Source organism: Loxodonta africana, chromosome 2, assembly GCF_030014295.1.
Source record: "Loxodonta africana isolate mLoxAfr1 chromosome 2, mLoxAfr1.hap2, whole genome shotgun sequence".
NCBI classification, from domain to species: domain Eukaryota; kingdom Metazoa; phylum Chordata; class Mammalia; order Proboscidea; family Elephantidae; genus Loxodonta; species Loxodonta africana.
In genome coordinates this window covers 329,006-355,468 of record NC_087343.1, presented here as the reverse complement: position 1 = coordinate 355,468, position 26,463 = coordinate 329,006, and the positions used below count along the sequence as shown (strand labels likewise).

General features: G+C 45.9%; 1 protein-coding gene across 2 annotated transcripts in view; it reads right to left on the bottom strand.

Moving 5' to 3' along the window:
* The window catches only part of AHRR (aryl hydrocarbon receptor repressor), a 140,751-nt gene that overhangs the window by 93,138 nt on the left and 21,150 nt on the right, over positions 1-26,463 (bottom strand). For both annotated transcript variants that reach the window (XM_064270268.1, XM_064270274.1), the window contains exons 2-3: positions 17,569-17,641; positions 1,544-1,725 (exon numbers count right to left, since the gene is read on the bottom strand). In XM_064270268.1, the coding sequence (XP_064126338.1) occupies positions 1,544-1,725; positions 17,569-17,630 (244 nt within the window). In that variant the 5' untranslated portion in view covers positions 17,631-17,641. The remainder of the gene's footprint in view (positions 1-1,543; positions 1,726-17,568; positions 17,642-26,463) is intronic.

The window sequence follows — 26,463 nt, the reverse complement described above, 5'->3', positions numbered from 1 at the left end:
GTTTGTGCCACCCCAGTCCCCGTGTGCCAGGAGGTTCCTCCGCCTCATGTCCCCACTGCCCTCCAGCCCCACCCCTGCCCTGCCTCCTCATGGTGAGGATGGGGACACAAAGACAGTGGGGGGGGGGTCAGGGCCACCTGCACCTCAGCTGGCTTTGCCTCTCGTCCGCCCCTCTGAGCCTCCAAGGGCCATGCCCCTCCCCTAATATCTCCCAGTATATCCCCATCAGAGGGTCCCAGTTCCCAACAGCTGACCAGCAGCATTTTCTGGGGCCATTACCCAGCCCCCATCCACACCCTTGACCCACTTGGTCGTCCCACCCCCATCCCAGCGCCCTACTCCCAGTGCCAGCCCTCTACCTACACTGGCCTCTGCAAGCCTGGAGCCTGGGCCCTCCGACACGGAGGTGATGCACACAAGTGCTTCCAGACAGATGGGGAAACCAAGGCCCACGAGGCTGAGGCAGCCAGGCTGGTAGGGCATCCCATTCCCTGCTCTATAATTACTGAGCCCCTTATGAGCGGGTGTGGGAGGAGGCAGAGGCCCTACACCCTACTGCGTGGAAAGGTGCTGGGGCCCAACACGGCTGCCCAAGGACCAGCTCCTGCTTCCTCCCCACTCGGGAAGCAGCCTGGTGCCTGGTGTGGGGCAGACTGCAGCTCACATGGCCCCTGGGGCAGCACCACCTGCATCCATCCACACCCACCAAGGCTTTGTGCAGCAGCTAGGGAATGTGTAGACAGCAGCTCTGAACCCTGCACGTGGAGCTGACCTCCTCGTTTGTCCCAGTCCCCACCACTCCCTATTGATACAACCTCCCACTTCAGGCATTTGTCTTACCTGCCTGGCCCTGAAGGATTTAAGCCCATGGCTTTGTGAGAAGTTCAGACTTAACTCAGGGTGAATAGGGGTAGTCATGGGATTTGAAGCAGGATGGTAGCAATCGAATTCTTTCTCAGGGGGCTTGGCCTGGGGCAGCAGAGCCAGGAACACCTACAGCCACTGCATAGAGGGGTCCCTGGGCTGGCAGAGCCATGGCACAGAGGGTCACCCAGGGGTCAGCAGCTGGACACTGGCTCCCCCATGCAGCTCGGCTCCCCCTTGCTCCAGGACAGGAGGTGCACACACCAGGCCACCCCAGCGAAGCAGGTGTAAGGCCCCTCACCCAAGGAGGTGCTCCAGACATGAGGGCATGACCAAAAAGCCCTGTGCACCCCACTTGCACACAAGGCAGGTCCTGTGTTCTGGGGAGAGGCTCCTGGGGGACCAGGGCTGGAACAGGTCCCAGACCTGACATTAGAGAAAACCCACACCTCGGTCAATTTCCAGCCAGGGAGGACAGGCCACCAGGCGGTCGGGGTCAGGCAGGGTGCAGAGGGAGGGTGCACAGTGTGCAACTCATGAGATGAACTTCACCTGATCATAGCCAGACTCAGGTGAGGCCGGGTGGACACAGATGAGACCCAGCTTGACTCAGGTGAGACTCAGGTAGATACAGGTGAAACCCAGCTAGACACAGGTGAGACCCAGGTGCAGGTCCTACCTTGGAAGAAGCTCTTCACTCTGAGGTAACTGACACTGAGGCGTAGGACGGAAAGCTTGTCCAGTTTGGAGATGATGTCAGGCGGAAACGGCAGGAGGCTGGCCAGGTGGTCCAGCTCGGCATTGAGGCGGTCCCGGTGCCGCTTGGAAGGATTGGACTTCTCGGACTCCAGGGCGGGCCTCCTGTGAAGAAATGGACCCGCCGTCAGACCAAAGCTTCCCTACCAGGCGCTTTGGACCCCATGGCCAGGCAGGCCTCATGGGCGCCATGGACCCCACGGTGGGACAGACCCCTTGGGTGTCATGGACCCCACGGTAGGATGGACCCATGATGGGACAGACCCCACGGAGGGTTGGACCCCACGGGTACCATGGACCCCACAGTGGGACGGACACCACAGCATGATGGGCCCCATGGTGGGATGGTCCCCACGAGGACCATGAACCCCATAGTGGGACAGGCCCCATGGTGAGACGGACCCCACAGCAAGGTAGACCCAATAGTAGGATGGACCTCAAGGCGGGAAACTGTCCTCTGAGCTCTCCAGCATGTGGAGTGTTGCTGATGGGACTAAATCTCACCAGCCCTAAAGATGTGCACACCAAGAAACTGCAACTGCTTACCTGCAGGTAAGGTAGAAAAACTGAGGATAAACTAGGGTAAGAACATGAGCTCAGAGCAAAGCTGCAGGCGTGGGTCCCACCCAGGGATTCCACCCTCCCTGGCTGTGTGATTCAGGGTCTTGGCCCCCTGGCAGTGAGACTCAGGGCACCTCTCTTGTTTATGGGGGAGCAGTGCCTGGCCCGGGGCTGTCTGGGCTAAAGAGTAGACACGTAAAACACCACCCATCTCCAGCCTCCTTCAGCCGGTCCTCGATGTCTAAACAAAACCAAACCCGTTCAAGAAGAAGGAAGAATTCCTCACAGTGTCAATATTCATGACCCTCAGGCCCGAGTCCCGCTGTGGAACCGGGGCAGATTGCCCAGTAAGCAAGGTAAGCACGGGCTTACTTGCCGCCCCTGTTGGGGATTGTAAATTTGAAAAGAGGCTTTGATTCTGTTAGGAAGATGCTGTGTGGTTGGGAGAGAGATAGATGCCAGCCATACCTAGAAGCAGAATCTTTGATGTGGTGAAAAAATGTGAAATATATCACTACAAGTGATCTGATAAGCAAGATAAGCATTGTGCCTGTTGGATAATCCACCCTTGTGTGGATCCCCCGCTCCTGTGTACTCTCAGACACCCCATTCACCCATGTGAGGAACCCCCACCCCTGTGCACTCTCAGACACTCCATCTATCCAGGTAAGGAATCCCCACTCCTGTGCACTCTCAGATACCCCATCCAGCCAGGGAGGAACCCCCATCCAGCCAGGTGAGAAACCTCCACATCTGTGTGCTCTCAGATACTCCATTCAGTCAGGTGAGGAACCCCCAACGCTGTGCACTCCCAGACACCCCATCTAGCCAGGGAGGAACCCCCATCCCTGTATGCTTTCAGACACCCATCCAGTCAGGGAGGAACCCCCATCCAGCCAGATGAGGAACCCCCAACCCTGTGCACTCTCAGACACCCATCCAGTCAGGCAGGAACCCCCATCCAGCCAGATGAGGAACCCCCACCCCTGTGCACTCTCAGACACCCATCCAGTCAGGGAGGAACCCCCATCCAGCCAGATGAGGAACCCCCACCCCTGTATGCTTTCAGACACCCATCCAGTCAGGGAGGAACCCCCATCCAGCCAGATGAGGAACCCCCACCCCTGTGCACTTTCAGACGCCCATCCAGTCAGGGAGGAACATCCACCCCATGTGCCTTCAGAAATGATGCCTGGTTGAGGTTCGAGGCTTGGCTCCTCTGACCCTCAGTTTCCTGTCCACACTGTAGAGCCAGGGTCTGAGGCGGGGGTGAGCCAGAACCTTGATGGCCCCAGACTGGCAGGGGCTCTTGCATCTGGGCACCCTGAGTCCCAGAGATGGTCGGACTGGCCTGCAGACCAGCTTTCTCTCACCAATAGACCCTGCCCAGGGTGACCCTCAGCCACCTTCCCAGAGGACGGCAGAAGTGGACCTGAATCCCCAGCCCGCCTTACAGCAAAGATCCCTCTGACATCTACTCCTCAGGCCCTCTGCACAGACACCAACTCACCCCATTATGGAGGAGAAATGGAGCACCAGGAGGTGGGTTTCAGACAATAGCCAACCCAGGTTCCACCCGCGTGGGCACACCTCCCCAAGGTAGGCTGCTGACTACTGTCTGTCCTCCCTTAAGTGAAAATAGAGAGCCAGGTGACCGTTCTGGAGAGGGGCAGTCCCGAGGGCACTGGTTGGGCACTGGCCCTGGGAGGGGGACCAACGGTCCAGGTATGGAACCCCCACCGCAGCTGACAGCCCCCCAGTTGCTTTTTTCTTTATCACTTGTCCTTATCAAACATGAGAGCAAAGTAGCCAAGTGTGTTTCCTTTTTGGCTTCTGATATCAGAAAATACATTGGGGGTGGGGAGGACAGGGTCCTGCTAGCTGCAGGGGCTCAGGTCTCTCTCACAAGTAAGTTCTGTCAGAAACCCCTCGGCACAAGCCCCTCTGTCTGTATCTGATGAATTGAGCCATATCCCAGTCACAGCATCGACAACAGGTCTGATGCCGATCATGAGGGTGGGGCCTCTTGGGACACTGCACCACACTGGGCACCACTAAGTGCATCAGCACTTGTTACAAGGCCTTCCTAATTCCCCATGAACCACTCTCCAGCTGCCCTGGGGAGCAGGCTTTCCCTTTCATTCTCATCTGTGTGTGATGTCTGAACTCTATGAATTTATATCACTTTCTCTGATTTTGGTTTTTTTTTTTTTTTTTTTGGTTCTCTGATTTATGCTTCTATGAATTAAAACAAAACAAAACTAATGTTATTAAAATTGTAAGAAGAAAAATAAGTCCCTTGAGCGGCCATGTCCTCTGCCCACCTGGGCTCACTGTCCCTTGTCCTCCACCTGCCTGGGCCCACTGCCCCTTGTTCTCCTCCTGCCTGGGCCCATTCCCCTTGTCCCCACATGCAGCCTTCACTCTGTTCCTGAGCAGGCCACACCTGGGGAGGGCTGCTCGTGAGCCACAAACCTGGGTCAGTCCCACCCAGTAGGGTTCATAAGACTCTCCAGAAGTCACCCACTTATCTCCCCAGATGGGATGGTACAAATGAGACATCCCTCAGGTCTTTCTACCCAGGACACCCGAGGGAAGACACTCGCCTGCTGAAGACACCGTGTCTGAAGGGATCAGCAAGTGTCTCTTTATTCCTTCAGATTTTCTCAGAAGGCCTGGTGCCTGTGATGTTGTGCCTGCCCACCCTGTCCCCAACTTCCACCCCTGTGGGCTGGGGCAGGAACCCCCAAGTGGAGGAGGGAAGGGTGGCAAGGGATGTGTGGGCCATGTAGAGGAGTAGTGCTCCTCTGAGTCAGCTGTGGACTGCAGTCCAGGGGAAAATATGGACTTTCAAGGAGGAAGCTCCAATCACCCAAGGCAGAGAAGACTCAGAAAGGGTGATAATGGTAAGGGGGCTCACCTCACACCCCATTAACACAGAACAGGTTAGGAGAAGCAACAAGTCAGCTCAGATAAGATGGATGGATAGATATAGACAGCTGCCATTGAGTCAACTCTGATTTATGGCAAGCTTATGTACATCAGAACAAAGCTCAGATGAAGGTAAGTTTAAAAGGAAGCCATGTAGCACCAAAAATATAAAACATCTATGAATTAATCTATCTCCAGGAGATAGAAAACCAAAAGGGAAGGACATGCTCAGCATTTCTCAAGTTGAAAGAGCTGAAGAAAATATTCAACCTTCGAGTTGTAACGGTGAAAGATTCTACAGGGAAAATATTAAATGATGCAAGAAACATCAAAAGAAGGTGGAAGGAATACACAGAGTCATTATACCAAAAAGAGTTGGTCAACATTCAGCCATTTCGGGAGGTAGCATATGATCAGGAACTGATGGTACTGAAGGAAGAAGTCCAAGCTGCTCTGAAGGCATTGACGAAAAACAAGGCTCCAGGAACTGACAGAATACCAATTGAAATGTTTCAACAAAAGGATGCAGTGCTGGAAGTGCTCACTTGTCTATGCCAAGAAAATTGGAAGGCAGCTGCCTGGCCAACCAACTGGAAGAGATTCATATTTATGCCTATTCCCCAGGAAAGTGATCCAACCAAATGTGGAAATTATCAATGTCATTAATATCACACACAAGTAAAAGTTTGCTGAAGATCATTCAAAAACAGCTGTAGCGGTACATTGACAGGGAACTACCAGAAATTGAAGCTGGATTCTGAAGAGGACGTGGAACCGGGGATAGCATCTGATGTCACATGGGTCCTGGCTGAAAGCAGAGAATACCAGAAGGATGCTTCCCTCTGTTTTATTGACTATACAAAGACATTCGACTGTGTGGATCATAACAAGTTATGGATAACACTGCGAAGAATGGGAATTCCAGAACACTTAATTGTGCTCATGAGGAACCTTTATATAGATCAAGAGGCGGTTGTTCGAACAGAACAAAGGGATACTGTGTGGTTTAAAGTCAGAAAAGGTGTGTGTCAGGTTGTATTCTTTCACCATACCTATTCAATCTGTATGCTGAGCAAATAATCCAAGAAGCTGGACTATATGAAGAAGAACAGGGCATCAGGACTGGAGGAAGACTCATTAACAACCTTTATTATGCAGATGACACAACCTTGCTTGCTGAAAGTGAAGAGGACTTGAAGCACTTACTGATGAAGATCAAAGATCACAACCTTCAGTATGGATTACACCTCACCATAAAGAAAACAAAAATCCTCACAACTGGACCAATAACCCACATCATGATAGATGGAGAAAAATTTGAAGTTGTCAAGGATTTCATTTTACTTGGATCCACAATCAACACCCAGGGAAGCAGTAGTCAAGAAATCAAAAGACACATTGCATTGGGCAAATCTGCTAAAAAAAAATCTCTTTAAAGTGTTTAAAAGGAAAGATCCCACCTTAAAGACTAACGTGCGCCTCACCTAGGCCACGGTGTTTTCAGTCACCTCACATGCATGCCAAAGTTGGACAATAAATAAGGAAGAACGAAGAAGAATTGACGCCTTTGAATTATGATGTTCGCGAAGAATATTGAATATACCACGGACTGCCAAAAGAACAAACAAATCTGTCTTTGAAGAAGCACGGTCAGAATGCTCCTTAGAAGCCAAGATGGCGAGACTATGTCTCACAAAGGGACATGTTATCAGAAGGGATCAGTCTCTGGAGAAGGATATCCTCATGCTTGGTAGAGGATTAGCAAAAAAGAGGAAGACCCTCAACAAAATGGAATGACACAGTGGCTGCAACAATGGGCTCAAGCATAACAATGATTATGAGGATAGTGCAGGACCAGGTAGTGTTTCGCTCTGTTGTACACAGGGTAGCTATGAGGCAGAACTGACTCTACGGCATCTAACAACAACATAAATAAATCTAAAAAAAAGGCACCTACATTGAAACTATAAAATATTGCTGAACATCTGATCTCTAAAATATACATGATACTGCAAAAACTCAACAGCAAAAAGACAAATAACCCAATTAAAAAATGGGCAAAGGATATGACAGACACTTCACTAAAAAAGACATTCAGGTAGCTAACAGATACATGAGGAAATGCTCACAATCATTAGCCATTAGAAAAATGCAAATCAAAACTATAAAGAGATTCAATCTCACTCCAACAAGGCTGGCATTAATACAAAAAATACAAAATAATAAATGTTGGAGAGGTTTTGGAGAGACTGGAACATTTATACACTGCTGGTAGGAATGTAAAATGGTACAACCACCTTGGAAATTGATCTGGCGCTTCCTTAAAAAGCTAGAAATAGAACTACCATACGATCTAGCAGTCCCACTCCTTGGAATATATCCTAGAGAAATAAGAGCCTTTACATGAACAGAGATATGCACACCCATGTTCACTGCAGCATTGTTTACAATAGAAAAAAGATGGAAGCAACCAAGGTGCCCATCAACGGACGAATGGTTAAATAAATTATGGTATATTCACACAATGGAATACTACGCATCGATAAAGAACAGTGAGGAATCTGTGAAACATTTCATAACATGGAGGAATCTGGAAGCCATTATGCTGAGTAAAATTAATCAGTTGCAAAAGGACAAATATTTTATGAGACCACTAATTAAGAACTTGAAAAATAATTTAAACAGAGATGAAAATATTCTTTGATGGTTATAAGAGTGGGGAGGGAGGGAGAGAGAGGGGTTTTCGCTAATTAGATAGTAGACAAGAACTATTTTAGGTGAAGGTAAAGACAACAGCCAAAGACAACACACAATACAGGAGAGACCAGCATAACTGGACTAAACCAAAAGCAAAGAAGTTTCCTGAATAAACTGAATGCTTTGAAGGCCAGCATAGCAAGGGCGGGGGCTTAGGGACCATGGTTTCAGGGGACATCTAAGCCAATTGGCATGATAATATCTATTAAGAAAACATTCTGCATCCCACTTTGGAGAGTGGAGTCTGGGGTCTTAAACACTAGCAAGCAGCAATCTAAGATGCATCAATTGGCCTCAACCCACCTGGAACAAAGGAGAATGAAGTACACCAAAGATGCAAGGTAATTATGAGCCCAAGAGACAGATAAGGGCCACATAAACCAGAGACTACATCAGCCTGAGACCAGAAGAACTAGATGGTGCCTGGCTACAACCGATGACTGCCCTGACAGGGAACACAACAGAGAACCCCGGAGGGAGCAGGAGAGCAGTGGGATGCAGACCTCAAATTCTCTTAAAAACACCAGGCTTAATGGTCTGACTGAGACTAGGACCTCAGAGGTCATGGTCCCCAGACCCTCTGTTAGCCCAAGACAGGAACCATTCCCAAAGCCAACTCTTCAGACAGGGTTTGGACTGGACAATGGGATAGAAAATGATGCTGGGGAAGAGTGAGCTTCTTGGATCAAGTGGACACATGAGTCTATGTGGGCAGCTCCTGTCTGGAGAAGAGATGAGAGGGCGGAGGAAGTCAGAGGCTGGCCCAATGGACATGAAAATAGAGAGTGGAGGGAAGGAGTGTGCTGTCTCATTAGAGGGAGAGCACCTAGGAGTATATAGCAAAGTGTATATAAGTTTTTGTATGAGAGATTGACTTGGTTTGTAAGCTTTGATGTAAAGCACAATAAAAATGTTAAAAAAAAGAAAAAAAATATTGCTGAAATAAATCTTAAAAGACCTAAAAAAAAAAGAAAGCTATATCACGTAAATGGATTGGAAGATTCAGTATTGTTAAGATGGCAATTCTCTTCCATCTTGGGTTGTTTCCATATTTTGGCTATTGTGGGTAAAGCTGCAGTGAACATTGGTGTATGCATACCTGTTTGTTTCCTGCTTTCAATTCTATAGATTCAATGTAATCTCAATTAAAATTCCAACAGACATTTTTATTGAAATTGACAAGCTGCTTCTAAAATTTACATGGAAAAACAAAGGACCTAAAATAACCAAAGGAATTTTGAAAAAGGAGAACAAATTTGGAGGATTTATCCTACTGATTTTAAGCCTTATCTAAAACTATAGTATTAAAGAGTATTTGGTGTTAGAGAAAAGATAGATACATAGATCAGTGAAGCAGAACAGACAGTCTAGAATAGACGTATATGTTTTTGATCAATCGATCTCACAAAGATACTAAGGTGATTCAATAGGGAAAGGAAAGTTTCCTCCAATAAATGATGCTACATTAAATGGATATTCATTTTTTTTTAAAAAAGAACATTAGCCCTTACCTCACACAATACCCCAAAATTGACTCCAAATGGACCATAGACATAAATGTAAAGCCTACTATAAGCTTTTAGAAGAAAATATATAAGAAAATCCTTGACACCTTAGAGAAGTCATGGAGCTCTCAAGTCACAGATAAAATGGACCTTAAGAGAAAACAATTCATAAACTGTTCTTCATAATTTTTTAAAATTGTCCCTTGAAAGTCACATTGTTGTTGTTAGGTACCATCCAGTTGGTTCCCACTCATAGCGACCCTATATACAGTAGAAAGAAACACTGCCTGGTCCTCCACCATCCTCACAATAGTTGTTATGCTTGAGCGCATTGTTGCAGCCACTGTGTCAATCCATCTCATTGAGGGTCTTCCACTTTTTCGCTGACCCTCTACTTTACCAAGCATAATGTCCTTCTCCAGGGACTGGTCCCTCCTGATAACATGTCCAAAGTATGTGAGAGGAAGTCTCACCATCCTTGCTTCTAAGGAGCATTCTGGCTGTATTTTTCCAAGACAGGTTTGTTTGTTCTTCTGGCAGTTCATAGCATATTCATTATTCTTCAAAAACACCTTAATTCAAAGCCATCAGTTCTTCTTCGGTATTCCTTATTCATTGTCGAGCTTTGCATGCATATGAGGCGAATGAAAACACCATGGCTTAGGTCAGGCACACCTTAGTCCTCAAAATAACATTTTTTAAACACTTTAAAGAGGTCTTTTGCAGCAGATTTGCCCAACACAACACGTTGTCTGATTTCTTGACTACTGCTTCCATGGCCATTGATAGTGGATCCAAGTAAAATGAAATCCTTGACAACTTCAATCTTTTCTCTTTTTATCATGTTGTTGCTTACTGGTCCAGTTGTGAGGATTTTTTTCTTTATACTGAGGTGGAATCCGTACTAAAGGCTCTAGTCTTTGGTCTTCATCAGTAAGTGCTTCGACTCCTCTTCACTTTCAGCAAAGTGGTGCCATTTGCATATCACAAGTTGTCCATGAGTCTTCCGCCAATCCTGATGGCAAGTTCCTCGTATAGTCCAGCTTCTAGGATTATTTGCTCAGCATACAAATTGAATAAATATTGTGAAAGGATAAAATCCCAAAGTACACCTTTCTTGACTTTAAACCACAAAATATTCCCTTGTTCTGTTCGAATGATGGCCTTTTTGTCTGTGTACAGGTCATGAACACTTTTAAGTCGTCTGGAATTCCTATTCTTTGCAATGTTATCCATAGTTTGTTATGATCCACACAGTCAAATGTTTTTGCACAGTAAATAAAACACAGGTACACATCTTTCTGGTATTCTTTGCTTTTAGCCAAGATCCATCTGATATCAGCAATGATATGCTTTGTTCTGTGTCCTTTTCTGAATTCAGCTTCAACTTCTGGCAGTTCCCTATCAATGTATTGCTGCAACTGCTTCTGGATTATCTTCAGCAAAATTTTACTTGTGTGTGATATTAATGATATTGTTTGATAATTTCCACATTCTGTTGGATCACCTTTCTTTGGAATGGGAACAAATATGGATTCTTCCAGTTGGTTGGCTACACAGCTATCTTCCAAATTTCTTGGCACAGACCCCATGCGTCTGTCAGTTTGTCATACTGTGGTGGCTTGCATGCTGCTCTGATGCTAAAAGGTATGCCACCAGTATTTCAAATACCAGCAAGGCCACTCGTGGTGGACAGGCTTCACAGAGCTTCCAGACGAAGACAGACTAGCAAGAAAAAACTGGTAGTCTAATTCTGAAAAAAAATTGGCCAGCAAAAACATTATGGATAGCAGCGGAACATTATCTGATATAGTACCAGAAGATGAGTCCCTCACATTGGAAGGCACTAAAAATATGACTGGGGAAGAGCTGCCTTCTAAAGATAGGGTCGACCTTAATGACATGGATGGAGTGGAACTTTTGAAACCTTCATCTACTGATGTGGCACGACTCAAAATGAGGAGAAACAACTGCAAACATCCTTTAATAGTCAGAATATGGAATGTACGAAGTATGAATCTAGGAAAATGGGAAATCACCAGAAATGGAACGCATAAAGATCAATATCCTAGGCATTAATGACCTCAAATGGACTGGTATTGGCCATTTTGAATTGGATAATCATATAGTCTACTATGCTGGGAATGACAACTTGAAGAAGAATGGCATTGCATTCATTGTCAAAAAGAACATTTCAAGATCTATCCTGAAGTACAATGCTGTCAGTGATAGGATAATATCCATCTGCCTACAAGGAAGACCAATTAATAAGACTATTATTCAAATTTACACACCAACCACTGAGGCCAAAGGTGAAGAAATTGAATATTTTACCACCTTCTGCAGTCTGAAATTGACCAAACATGCAATCAAGATGCACTGGAATGCAAAAGTTGGAAACAAAGAAGAAGGACTGGTAGTTGGAAAAAATGGCCTGGTGACAGAAACAATGCCAGAGATCACATGATAGAATTTTGCAAGACCAACGACTTCTTCACTGCAAATACCATTTTTCAACAACATAAATGGCAACTATACACGTGGAACTCACTAGATAGAATACAGAGGAATCAAATCGACTATACCTGTGAAAAGAGATGATGAAAAACCTCAAAATCATCAGTCAGAACAAGACCAGATGCTGAATGTAGAATAGACAATTGCTCATATGCAAGTTGAAGCTGCAGAAAATTAGAAAAAGTCCACAAGAGAAACGGTATGAGCTTGAGTATATCCCCCCTGAATTTAGAGGGTATCTCAAGAATAGATTTGACGCACTGAACACTAATGACCAAAGAGCAGACAAGCTGTGAAATGACATCAAGGACATCATACATGAAGAAAGCAAGAGGTCATTAAAAAGACAGGGAAGAAAGAAAAAACCAAGATGGATGTCAGAAGAGACTCTGAAACTTGCTCTTGAACTTAGAGTAGTGTCATGCATTGAATTGTGTCCTCCAAAACTATCTGTCAACTCAGCTAAGTCATGATTTCCAGTATTGTATGCTTGTCTACCATTTTGTCATCAATATGATTTCCCTATGTGTTGTAAATCCTATCACTATGATGAAAAGAGATGGATTAGTGCCAGTTCTATTGGTGAGATCCACAAGATTAGATAGTGTCTTAAGCCAATCTCTTTTGAGATATAAAAAAGAGAAACGAGCAGAGAGACTTGAGGACCCATACAACCAAGAAAGCAGTCCCGGGAGCAGAGCACATCCTTTGGACTCGGGGTTCCTGCACGGAAAATTTTCTAGGCCAAGGGAAGACTGATGACAAGAACCTTGCTCCAGAGCCTACAGAGAGAGAAAGCCTCTCCCGGAGCGGGTGCCCTGAATTCAGACTTCTAGCCTACTGGACTCTTTGTTAAAGCCATTCACTTGTGGTATTTCTGTTAGAGCAGCACACTAGACAACTAAGACAAGTAGCTAAAAGGAAGAAATGATGAAGTAAAAGAGCTGAACAGAAGATTTCAAAGGGTGGCTCGAGAAGAGAAAGTGAAGCATTATAATGACATGCACAAAGACCTGGAGTTAGAAAACCAAAAGGCAAGAACACACTCAGCATTTCTCAAACTAAAAGAGGTGAAGAAAAAATCCAAGCCTCGAGTTGCAATATTGGATGATTCCGTGGGCAAAATATTGAATGATGCAGGAAGCTTCAACAGAAGATGGAATGAATACACAGAGTCACTGTACCAAAAAGAATTGGTCAGTGTTCAACCATTTCAGGAGGTAGCATAGGATCAAGAACCGATGGTGCTGAAGGAAGGAGTCTAAGCTGCTCTGAATGCATTGGCGAAAAACAAGGCTCCAGGAATTGACAGAATACCAATTAAGATGTTTCAACAAACAGATGCAGTGCTGGAGGTGCTCACTTGTCTAATGGGAAGAGATCATTGTCTATGCCAAGAAAAGTCACATTAATAAAATGAAAAGATAAGTCACAGGTTGGAAGAAAATATTTGCAAAAATAATTTACATCCAGAAAACGTAAAAAGCTCTTACAACTCAAAAATAAGAAAACAAACAGCCCAATACAAGAATAAGCAACATTTCACCAAAGAAAGATATATGGTTGGCAAATAAGATGCTCAACACCATTAGTCACTAGGAAGCCTGGTGGTGCAGTGGTTAAGTGCTTTGCTGCTAATCAAAAGGTTATCAGTTCAAACCTACTAGCCGAAGATTACAGCCTTAGAAACCCTACGGGGCAGTCCTGCTCTCTCCTATAGGGTTGCTATAAATCGGAATGGATAATGGGTTTGAGTTTAAATACAAATTAAAACTCTGGTGAGATATCACCACGACCAATTGAATGGCTAAAACTAAAGACTGGCCACACAGAGTGTTGTTGAGAATATAGAGGAGCCGAAATTTTCATGCTCTTCTGGTGGGATGCAAAGTGGTACAACTACTTCGGAAAACAGTTTGGTGGTTTCTTAAAAAGTTAAACATACACATACCGTATGACCCAGCCATTCCACTCCCATATTTACCCAAGAGAGATGAAAGCATATGCCCGTACAAAGATCTGGACACAAATGTTCATAGCAATTTATTTGTAACAGCCCCAAACTGGAAACAACACAAATGTCCTTCTATAGGTGAACAGATAAATTTGGTGCATCCATACAATGGAACACTCCTTAGCAATAGAAAAGAAACAAACTGTAGATGCACACAAAACAAGGATAAACCTCAAAGTCATCATGTTGAGTGAGATAACCTGACAGAAGGGGCACATACTGTATGAGTCTGTTTATATGACATTCTAGAGAAGGTGACAGAAAGCAGGCCTGGGGAGAGAGAGGAAAGGGGGAAGGAGAGTAAGCAGTGTTAGTACACTTGGCTGTGGATGGTTTCACAGGTTCACACGTGAATCAAAATGGATTGGACCGTACACTTTAAATATGTGGTTTGTGGAGATAAATTATACCTCCACACAGATGAAAATTGCAAACAGGAGGAGGGAAACCCACAGCTTCCAGGCCATCTCGAGCTAACGTTGTCCCCCCAGGAAGACTCGGATCTGAGGACATGGCTTGGAGCATCCAGCACGCAGGGGCTGGAGTATGCTGCGGGTGCAGGATCACCTACTGCGCCACAAAGTGATGGTAATCAAGACTGTGGTGTTGGCAGAGATGGATTACCTGGTAAACAAGGTAAGCAGAGGCTTGCTTGTGCTTACTTACTAATCTGTGGTACACAATTGCACATGGGTTTCACCACATCTTTGATGTGTGAAACCCAGTTGTGGTGAGACTCACGTGAAATTGTTCACTACAGATTAGTAAGTAAGCACAAGTAAACCCATGCTTACCTTGTTTACTGGGTAATCCACCTCTGTCAGGGATTGGAAATTTGAAAAGAGGCTTTGATTCTGTAGGGAGGTGCTGTAGGGTTGAGAGAGAAACAGGTGTCAGTCATACCTAGAAGCAGAGTCTTCGATGTGGTGAACAAATGTGAAATTGTTCACTACAGATGATCAGCTAAGCAAGGTAAGCACGGTGCTTACCCTAATCTGCCCCTAGGTGATGGCGAAGGAGCAGACCGTAGATCTTGGAACAGACTGTTTCTGAATATCAAAGGACACCTTAAGTAATATTAAAACTGGGGAAAGGTATTTGAAATTCATTCCAGAGTTGATCGCAGTAGTACAAAACAAACCTATAAATCAAGAAGCACGAAACACCACCAATTGAACAGGAAAGTGAGCAAAAGGTATAAACACAGGCAGTTCACAGAAAAGGAAACAAAATGGCTGTCAAGCCTCACTTGGGATAAGAGAGTGAAATGTGAACGACCAAGAGAAGGCCGTTGGGCTGGGCGCGGGGATAGGGGCTCCGCACACCGGGGACTTTAGGCCAGCTCAGCCTCTTATGGTGGGCAGTTTGGTGATATCTTTCAAAACTACAAATGCCCGCGTCCTGTGACTGGACAGTTCCACCTCCAGGAATTTACACCCCCCACCCCCACCTCCAACACGTGAATGTCGAGTCTGGGACTTGATTTTACCCTCCACTCAAGGGAATAGCTTGCTTCTGTCTTGTAGTTGTGGCATAAAACGCTTGACTCCTGCATTGCAGACAAAGGGATAAGACTCTGACGTGGCACAGAGCCGGAGCACCAGCGTGTCTGTCCCTGTCCCAGGACCCACGGGCGACGCGGCAGGCCAGGCGGGTCTGCCAGCGAGCAAGCAGCTAGCGGGCCTGCTCCACCAGTGGAAGAGACCCACCACCCGCTCCCTGGGGCTGCTCATTGCAAACACCCTAGGAGGGGCCCAGTCGGGAGCGCCTGGGGCTCGGATGCCCAGGGACACACAGGAGCGACGCTCGGAGCCCACGCAGACTGCCTCGCCCAACGGTGTGCGCGCAAAGTGACGTCCAAGGTTGACCACACGATGTCCGCGTGACAAGAGGCTGGAAACATCTAAGCAGGCGTTAGCTGAGGCAGTTACAAAATATCCTGACACCGCACTGCTGAAGAAAGGCGCCCTGACGTGGCACTGCAGACCTTCTGGGAAATAGAAACCATAAAAGCACGAATTGGCTCCCGTTCCTCCCTGGCTCGCCCGCCACGTGCGCCATGAATGAGACCAGGACACTGGGCCTGCAGGCCTGGCGTGAGGCTGTTTTCTACTCCATGTGACAAACATATTTACCAAAACAAATCTGTCAGGCACAAACGCTTCACCAGGAGCCACGCCCCTGGAAGCCCTCAGCCCCTCCCGTGTGCCCTCGTCCACCTGTCCTGCCCTACCTGGGGCGTCAGCCACAGAACACCCCAGCTAGTGCCCCTCCGCACCCTGCAGGCCACAGTTGCGCCAGGTGCCAGCACCCAGCCCCCACACACCCCAGCACTACAGCATCTCAGCAGGTGACTGTGGGAGCCCCGAGTCAGCGATCCTGGGCTCTCCCTCTGAAATGGGATGGTCTGTGTGCCACAGGGTCATCATGGACTGGACAAGACAGCATAAAGGACCCTGCCCCAGCGCCTATGGATAGAGACTCCCTGCGCCGGGAGAGGGGAGCTCCCGCAGGACAGAAAGAGCCTCCCTGGGCAGGTGACCCCCTCATCCCTACACATTCTCAGAGCCAGCGCTGACCAACAGTCATGGATGTTCCTAGACATGGAGGAGGAGAACCCAGAGGAGGTGGGCAAAGGGCGGCACCAGGCTGCCCCCACCCTGAGGGACCAGCTGTCCTTCCACTGGCAGCCCAGTTCTCTCAGCCCTCATGCCACCAATGCGAGTGGATCAAATCCACCTTCTACTCAGCCTCTCTGCCCAGGGGAATGGCAGACGCTTCACCTGTGTCTGGCAGGTGGGCCCCATTCCTGGGAGCCCCAGTCACAGGCACAGAGAGCTAGACACACACGGACACACACACACCTACACAGGCGCACAGACCTACACCCACACCCACACATACAAATCTACACGTGGACACACACAGACATGGATACTCACACCCATTGACAGAGTCTCAGTGGACACATACATGTGGGACCCCGTACGAGGAGCCCAAGGAGGTTCAAATTTTCCTGAGGAAGCTGCTCCCTTCCCCAGAGGCCCTCACCCCTGCTACGCTTCGGCCTCACAGCCCACATTCACAAGCTCCAGGAATAGAGCAAGCCGGTCAGCAGGGGTCCGGTGGCCCCTCACACTGATGGCAGAAAGGTCTGCCTGTGCCAGGCCTCCTTGTCATTTGCCAGTGAAATTCGAAAAGCAACTTGGTGACGTTTCCCCAGGGGCGGGTCCAAGGGGAACAAGGCCGAACAAAAGGGCCCAAGGACGCGTCCTTCTCAGGGTGGGCACTGGGCCAGAACCAAGCAATGCGTGACCCTAACGGGACCTTCTCATCAAAGTTGGCAGAGCAACCCAAATCACAGCGCCACACAAACTCATCAGGAGAGGGACAACCAGTGCTGTAAGGACGGCTCCACAGGGGCGGCATACGGAGATGGGGAGCAGGCATGAAGGATGGATGCCCCATGGCCCGGCCCTTGCTCTCTGCAACCCACCTGCCCCCCGCCTTCGGCCTGTACAGATCTGGCACCCTGCAGAGCCGCCAGAAGGAGACAAACCCCTCCCACCTCACTGAATCCCTAAAACCCGCTTTTTCACTGAAAACACAAATACCATCCTCCATTAATCACAATCAGTACAAACAGAAAATGAGATTCCTCACTGTTTCTGAATGGGCTTTCTCCTCTTCCTTCCTGCGTACAGACACTCCCCTGGTGGGATCATCGTCTTTGGCCCTGAAAGAGAAAGTAGGTGTCATGTTGGTCGCACTGAGAGAGCCTGGCTCCTCACAGCTTCCTGGCCACCCGGGGCAGGACACCAGCAGGGCACTCGGCCTTCACAGGCGGCCTTACAGGTGGGCCTGAGCCTACTCCCCTCACCCTCCGGAGAGTCCAGTGTGGTGACCTCAGGGACATCTGGAATGATACCTGCAGACACAAGCCATTCACACCTGTGTGTCACTGTGGTCAGAAGGGGCTGGGAGGGCCCACAAGGACACGCTACTTGGCATACCACACTCTGTCCCTCCCACCTCAGGCCCCATGGCAAGTCCCTCCATGGGCCCTTGTTCCCCACCATTGTCACCATGCTCATATGGGGACGGAAGTCCTGCTCTTGAGCTGGGCTCTGGGACACTCTCAGCAGGTAGGAATCCTGAGCTTCTAATCAGAAAGTAAGACCTACAGTAAGGGTGTCTCAGGCAGGACTCAGGCTCTGAGGTAGAGTCTACCCTCCAAAGCGCTGAGTCAGCTTGGAGAAGGCTCTCGAGGCTGGAGCTTCCCCCTCTGTTGTCTCTGTGGCAGGTCATCTTTCCCCCTCTGTGCCTCTGTGGCCTTTATACTACCGGGCCAGCAGATTCTTCTTCTCTACAAGAAACCTCTGGTTCAACTCTGCAAAGCCTGACTTGATCTCTAAGCCACAGCTGCTCCCAGCCTGGCCGACTGCTCCCAGCCTGGCCGACTGCTCCCAGCCTGGCTGACCGCTTCCGCCTGCCGAGCAGCAGGGGTGGGCACAGGGGCATGTATCCAAGCAAGGCTGCTGATCCCATGTTTTTTGCCACGAGCTTCCAGCTCGCTCACCCCCACCCAGGGCGACATTGCCTGGGGCAACGCGCCCTCCTGCCACAGAATGACTTTTCCATGTAATGAGCATCTTGCTGACCTGCAACGAGGGACCACATCAGCTCTGGATGCCAGAAGAGGTTGCGAAGCCTGCACCCACAGCCTGGAAGAGGGGCAGACTCAGACACACAGTTTCCACGCTGGGCAGAAAGTGTGTGAGAATGACAGGAATGTGCCATGGGCCCACTTTGAACATAAAGATATAGGTTGGTAAAAACCATATGGATAGAAAAAGATTCATCATGCAAACACTAATTGAAAGAAAGCTGGATCAAACAAACAAACAAAAAAAACCAAACCCTTTGCCACTGAGTCGATTCTGAGTCATAGGGACCCTATGGGACAGAGTAGAACTGCCCCATACGGTTTCCGAGGAGTGCCTGGTGGAATCAAACTGCCAACCTTTCGGTTAGCAGCCATTGCGCTTAACCACTACGCCACCAGGGTTTCCAAAGCTGGATTAGCTATGTTAATATCAGACAAATTAGACTTCAAAATGAGGAACATTACTAGGGACAAAGAGGGAGATTGTTGTCGTTAGGTGGTGTCAAGTCAGTTCCAACTCATAGTGACCCTATGCACGATAGAGCGAAACACTGCCTGTCCTGCACACTCCTCACAATCGCTATGTTTGAGCCCATTGTTGCAGCCTCTGTGTCAATCCATGTTGTCCAGGGTCTTCCCCTTTTTCATTGACCCTCTACTTTACCAAGGATGATGTCCTTCTCCAGGGACTGGTCCCTCCTGATAACATGTCCAAAGTATGGGAGACAAAGTCTCACCATCCTTGCTTCTAAGGAGCATTCTGGCTGTACATCGTCCAAAACAGATTTGTTTATTCTTCTGTAAGTCCTTGGTATATTCAATATTCTTTGCCAACACCATAATCCAAAGGCATCAATTCTTCTTTGGTCTTCCTTATTCATTGTCCAGTTTTTGCGTGCATATGAGGCGAATGAAAGTACCATGGCTTGAATCAGGCACACTTGAGTTCTCCAAGTGTCATCTTTGCTTTTGAACACTTTAAAGAGGTCTTTTGCAGCAGATTTGCCCAATGCAATGTGTCCTTTGATTTCTTGATTGCTCCTTTCATGGGTGTTGATTGTGGATCCAAGTAAAATGAAATCCTTGATAACTTCAATCTTTTCTCTGTTTATCAGGATATTGCTTATTGGTCCAATTGTAAGGATTTTTGTTTCCTTCATGTTGAGGTATAATCCATAATGAAGGTGATAGTCTTTGATCTCCAGTAAGTGCTGCAAGTCATTTCACTTTCTGCAAGCAATGTTGTGTTATCTGCATATTGCAAGTTGTTAATGAGTCTTCCACCAATCCTGATGCCACATTCTTCTTCATATAGTCCAGCTTCTCAGATTATTTGCTCAGCATACAGATTGAAAAAATATGGTGAAAGGATACAACCCTGACACACGCCTTTCTTGATTTTAAACACGCGATATCCTCTTGCTGTGTTCGAATGGCTACCTCTGGGTTTATGTATAGGTTCCACATGAGAACAATTCTGGAATTCCCATTCTGTGCCCTGTTATCCATAATTTGTTATGATCCAAAACAGTCAACTGTTTTTGCATAGTCAATAAAACACAGGTAAACTTCTTTCTGGTATGCTCTGCTTTCAGCCAAGATCCATCTGACGTCAGCAATGATATCCCTCATTCCACGTCCTCTTCTGAATTTGTATTGATATTCTGGCAGTTCCCCGTTGGTGTACTGCCTCAATAGCTTTTGAATGATCTTCAGCAAAATTTTCCTTGACTGTGATATCAATAATATTGTTTGATAATTTCAAATTTTGTTAGATTACCTTTCTTTGGATGGACACAAATACGAATCTCAGTCAGTTGGCCAGGTAGCTGTTTTCCAAATTTCTTGGCATACACTAATGAGCACTTCCAGCATTGCATCCATCTGTTGAAACATCTCAGTTGGTATTCCATCAGTTCCTGGAGCCTTGTTTTTTGCTGATGCCTTCAGTGCAGCTTGGACTTCTTCCTTCAGTACCATTGGTTCTTGATCATATGCTACCTCCTGAAATGGTTGAACATCAACCAATACTTTTTGGTACAGTGATTCTGTGTATTCCTTCCATCTTCTTTAGATGCTTCCTGCATCATTCAATATTTTGCCCACAGAATCATTCGATACTGCAACTCAAGGCTTGATTTTTTTTTTTTTCCAGTTATTTCAGCTTGAGAAATGTTGAGTGTGTTCTTCCGTTTGGGTTTTCTAACTCCAGCTCTTTACACATTTCATTATAATACTTTATCTTCTCAAGGTGCCCTTTGAAATGTTTTGTTCAGCTCTTTTATGTCCTGATTTCTTCCATTACTTTAGCTACCCTATGTTCAAGAGCAAGTTTCAGAGTCTCTCCTGACATCCATTTTTGGTCCTTTTTTTTTTTTTTTTAAACAATTTCTTTTATAAGGATCAGCACAAAGCTGGTTCCTATGGGGTGGGGGGAGCCTGTTGTTGTCGAGTCAATTCTGATTTATAGTGACCCTGTAGGTCCTATGAGGTGGAGGTTAAAGATGTCCCAAATGTCCAACTCTTCCAAGCTGCTGTACCACTCCATCATCTCTAACATCAACTACTGCCTCTCCTCTCAGTACTCTCCCTCCTGTCTTTGGGTTCCCTAATTCACTACAACATCTCACAGAGCTCACGAACCATATAAAGGAGATAGCTCCTGCAGGTGTGAAGGCTGGAAAGTCCTAAATTCATGGGTCAAGCATGGGCTCCTCCCTGGCCCTCAATCTCTGCCCAGAGGCACTCAGCTTTCTCATTCCAAGAGCCAGGAAAACCCACTGTGCTGTCTCCTGCCAGTCTCTCCCTCCTTTGTGTTGGTAGGCTCTTCTCTCTGCTCTAGAATTGGCTCCCTTTTAAGGCAAAACTGACAAATCCCCTTGGTGGGCCACAATTATCTTATTTGCACAGCCCACTCAATCACCTGGCTGGGAGTACTAGACTATGGTTAGAAAGGCCATACTAAGTGATTCATCACATCCCATTTTTCTTTCCTGTCTTTTTAATGACATTATACTTTCTTCAGGTATGATGTCCTTGATGTCATTCCATAACTCTCTGGTCTTCAGTTTAGTGTTCAATGCATCAAATATATTTTTGACATGGTCTCCAAATTCAGGAGGAATATACTCAAGGTCTTCAGTTCTTTCAGCTTGAGAAATACTGAGTGTGTTCTTCACTTTTGGTTTTCTATCTCCAGGTCTTTGCACATGTCATCATAATACTTTACTTTGTCTTCTCAAGCTGCCGTCAGAAATCTTCTGTTCAGTTCTTTTACTTCATCATTTTTTTCTTTTGCTTTAGCTACTTGACATTCAAGAGCAAGTTTCAGAGTCTCTTCTGACATCTAGTTAGGTCTTTTCTTTCTCTTCTGTCTTTTTAATGACCTCTTGCTTTCCTCATGTATAATGTCCTTGATGTCATTCCACAACTCCTCTGGACTTTGGTAATTAGCATTCAACGCATCAAATCTATTCTTAAGATGGTCTCTAAATTCAGGTGGAATATATTTAAGGTCATGCTTTGGCTCTCGTGGACTTGTTTTAATTTTCTTCAGTTTCAGCTTGAACTTGCAGATAAGTAATTGATGGTCTGTTCTGCAGTCGGCCCCTGGCCTTATTCTGACTGATGATACTGATTTTTCATCATCTCTTTCCACAGATGTAGTTGATTTGATTCCTGTGTATTCCATTTGTATAGGCCATGTATATAGTCGCTGTTTATGTTGATGAAAAAGGTATTTGCAACGAAGAAGTTATTGTCTTAGCTCCACAATAATAGTAGGAGACTTCAACGCACCACTTTTGGTGAAGGACAGAACATCCAGAAAGAAGCTCAGTAAAGACACAGAAGATCTAAATGCCACAATCAACCAACTTGACCTCATAGACATATACAGAACACTCCACCCAACAGTAGCCAAGCATACTTTCTTTTCCAAAGCACGTGGAACATTCTCCACAATAGACCACACATTAGGCCATAAAGCAAGCCTCAACAGAATCCAAAACATCAAAATATTATAAAACATCTTTTCTGACCATAAAGGCATGAAAGTAGAAATCAATAACAGAAAAAACAAGGAAAAAAATCAAACATATGGAAACTGAACACCTTCCTCAAAAACTATTGGGTTATAGAAGAAATTAAGGATGGAATAAAGAAATTCATAGAATCAAATAAGAATGAAAACACATCCTACCAGAACCTTTGGGACACAGCAAAAGCAGTGCTCAGAGGTCAATTTATAGCAATAAATACACACATACAAAAAGAAAAAAGGGCCAAAATCAAAGAATTAACCCAAGAACTCAAACAAAGAGAAAGAAAACAGCAAAAGAAACCCTGGGCACTAGAAGAAAGCAGATAATAAAAATCGGAGCAGAATTAAATGAAATAGAGAATAGAAAAACAATTGAAAGAGTTAACAAGGCCAAAAGCTGGTTCTTTCTTTGAAAAAATCAATAGAATAGGTAAACCATCGGCCATACTCACAAAAGAAAAACAGGAGAGGAAGCAAATAACCTGAATAAGAAATGAGATGGGTGATATCACAACAGACCCAACAAAAAATTAAAAGAATCATAACAGAATACTATGAAAAATTGTACTTTAACAAATTTGAAAACCTAGAAGAAATGGACAAATTTATAGAAACACAGTACCTACCTAAGCAAACACAAGCAGAGATAGACCAACTAAATAAACCTATAACAAAGATGAAATTGAAAAGGCAATGTAAAAACTTCTAACAACAACAACAAAAAAAGAGCCCTGGCCCTGATGGCTTCGCTAGAGAATTCTACCTAATTTTCAGTGAAGAGTTAACACCACTACTATTAAAGGTATTTAAAGCATAGGAAAGGACAGAACACTCCCAAACTCATTCTATGAAGCCAGCATAACTCTCATACCCAAACCAGGTAAAGACACCACAAAAAAAAAAAAAAAAAAGAAAGAAAATTACAGACTAATATCCCTTATGAACTTAGATGCAAAAATCCTCAACAAAATTCTAGCCAATGGAATTCAACAACATATTAAAAAAATAATTCCCCCAAGACCAAGTGGGATTCATACCAGGTATGCAGGGATGGTTCAACATTAGAAAAGCAATCAATGTAATCCACCACATAAATAAAACAAAAGACAAGAACCACATGATCCTATCAATTGATGCAGAAAAGGCATTTGACGAAGTCCAACACACATTCATGATAAAAACTCTCAGCAAAATAGGAATAGAAGGCAAATTCCTCAACATAATAAAGGGCATTTATACAAGGCCAACAGCCAACGTCATCCTAAATGGAAAGAATCTGAAAGCATTCCCCTTGAGAATGGGAACCAGACAAGGATGCCCTTTATCACCACTCTTATTCAGCATTGTGCTGGAGGTCCTAGCCAGAGCAATTAGGCTAGAAAAAGAAATAAACAGCATCCACATTGGTAAGGAAAAAGTAAAAGTATATTTGCAAATGATATGATCTTATACACAGAAAACCCTAAAGAATCCACAAGAGGACTTCTGGCCAACATGGTGCCATAGACAGAAGCACCATGCCATCCTTCCACAGCAAAGACCCAAAAAACTAAGTAAAACAGAGACAAACGTCATTCCTGGAACCTGAAGGGTCAAATGAAGAGATAAAGAACTCAGCCAAACACCAAATGAAATAAACTGACAGAGGACAGACAGCGACGAGAGATACCTGCAGAGGGCCTCTATCAGCTAACACAGCACGGATCTGCCAACCTGGACTCCTGTTGAGGATCAGCGGACAGAGGGCAAAGGGAAGCAGCTTCACAGAGCTCCCAGCAGGAGACAGAGCACCTAGTAACCAGCCATACATGCTTTCCCACCCTGCCATTCTCTCCCCACTGCTCTACCTCTGCGCTTCCTGGCTGGCTGTGGTGACTCGGCTGGCCAGTAAGTGCAGGGTCTGTACCGCTTGGATTCGCCCCACCCACATCGAAGATCAGCGGACAGGGAGTACCGGAAAGCAGCTTCACGAAGTTCCCAACAGGAGACAGAACGCTGTGTAACTAGCTATATACACTTTCCTAACCTACCCACCCTTCTTCCCATCCACATTTCAGTCTCTTGGCTGGAAGGCAACTGTTTAGCCTCAGGCCTCTTGGATTTGCCCCACTCACACTGGCCAGGCCCCTGAGCTGGTGTCCTTCTTTATGTTGCTTTTGGTTACTTCCATGCCTCCCACAACCTCCCGCTCCTTTCTCTGAAACACCTGGCTCTGTGTGCCATCTTTGCTTCTTATCGAAAGGCTGTGAAACCCCGCTCGACTGGGAACCACTCCCCCAGCCCACGCCACCATGCTGGTAGGATCCCTTGGGCTTTTTTTTTTTTTTTTTTGCTTGTTTTGTTTGTTTGTTTGTTTCTTTTTGTGGCTTGGAAGCCCCTTCTAGCCAGCCTGCACTGGACAGCTTAGGAACCACTCCCCCAATCTGCACAGCCACCTAGGTGGGATCCCTGGGGGCATTTCTTTTTTTCTCTCTCCTTTTTTTTTTCTTTCTTTTTCCCTTTCTGTCTTTCCTTATTTCTCAGTTCTTGTCTCTCTATACTTCCCTTCTTTTCCTGTCTCCTGAGTACCTGGTGCTGTGTGACATATATACCCCTGTTGCCAGGCTATACTGCACAGCCTCGGAGCCATTTTCGCAGATTTTGCAGCCCCACTAATGGGACTCCTGGGGGCTTTTTTTTCCTTCCAAATTTTTATCTATATTTTTTTTCTTTTTCCCTTTTTCTTTTTTTCCCCCATTTCTCAGTTTCTCATCTCTCCACTCCAAGGGCAAGCTCCCCTACCACTCTTTTTTACCCCTTTGTTTGTTTTTAGCTCCTGTTTCTCTCTCCTCTTTCCCATACCCCTACTAGCTCCACACATTACAACCTCCCCCCTCTTTTCTGCCTATCTACACCAAGTGCTGAACATCACACCTCCAAGCAACACAGGCATGGCCTACAAGAACCTGCCCAGCACTGACTCTGGGCCCACCCTGTTGGCCCTAGTACATGCCACAAACAACCCATCCTAGCCCCTCCCTTCAGCTGAACCTGCCCTGCTGCACCATAGCTGAGTGACTGGCCCTGCCCATTGGTCAAGGAGGTGAAAAATATTGTCACTACAGTCAAGCAAACAACAAAGAATGCACAGCCCATCTGCTCAGACATAACCAAATAAAACAAAAAAGCAGGACGAAACAAACAAATCTACCATCAAGAAATGAAGAGAATAACTACCGAATGTCCTGAAGACAGCTGACAATATTGAAACATATTTAAAAAAGGACAAGATGGTTCCAGTAGGCATCCAAAATAAAACAGCAGATGACCTTCTAGTAGAAAAAAAGGCACTAGAACTACCTTAAAGGGAATTCAAATCTCTACTATTCAGAGCAATCCAAGAGTTGAAGCAAACAGCAGACAAAAATGAGGAAAAAATAGGCAAATTTATGGAAAAAGCAGACAAATTCAAGGAAAATACAGACAAAAAAAAAATGGAAGAATTCAGGAAAATAACACAGGAACAAAATGCCAAAACAAATTTACAACTAGAAATCATACAAAAACAACAATTAGAAATCCAAAAGAAAAACAACAAGGTTTCAGAAATGGACAGTGTCATAGAAGGCCTGAGGAGCAGGTTTGAAATGATGGGAGACAGAATTAGCGAAATCAAATACTTGGATACAACTCTGAAGAAAAATCAGAAAAAAGAATGAAGAAAAATGAAGAAACCCTGAGAACTATGTGGGATACAATCAAAAGCAAAGATTTGCAAGTGATTGGAGTTCCAGAACAGGGAGAGAAAATGGAAAACACAGAGAGGGTCGTTAAAGAAATGCTGACAGAAAACTTCCCTAATATCATAAAT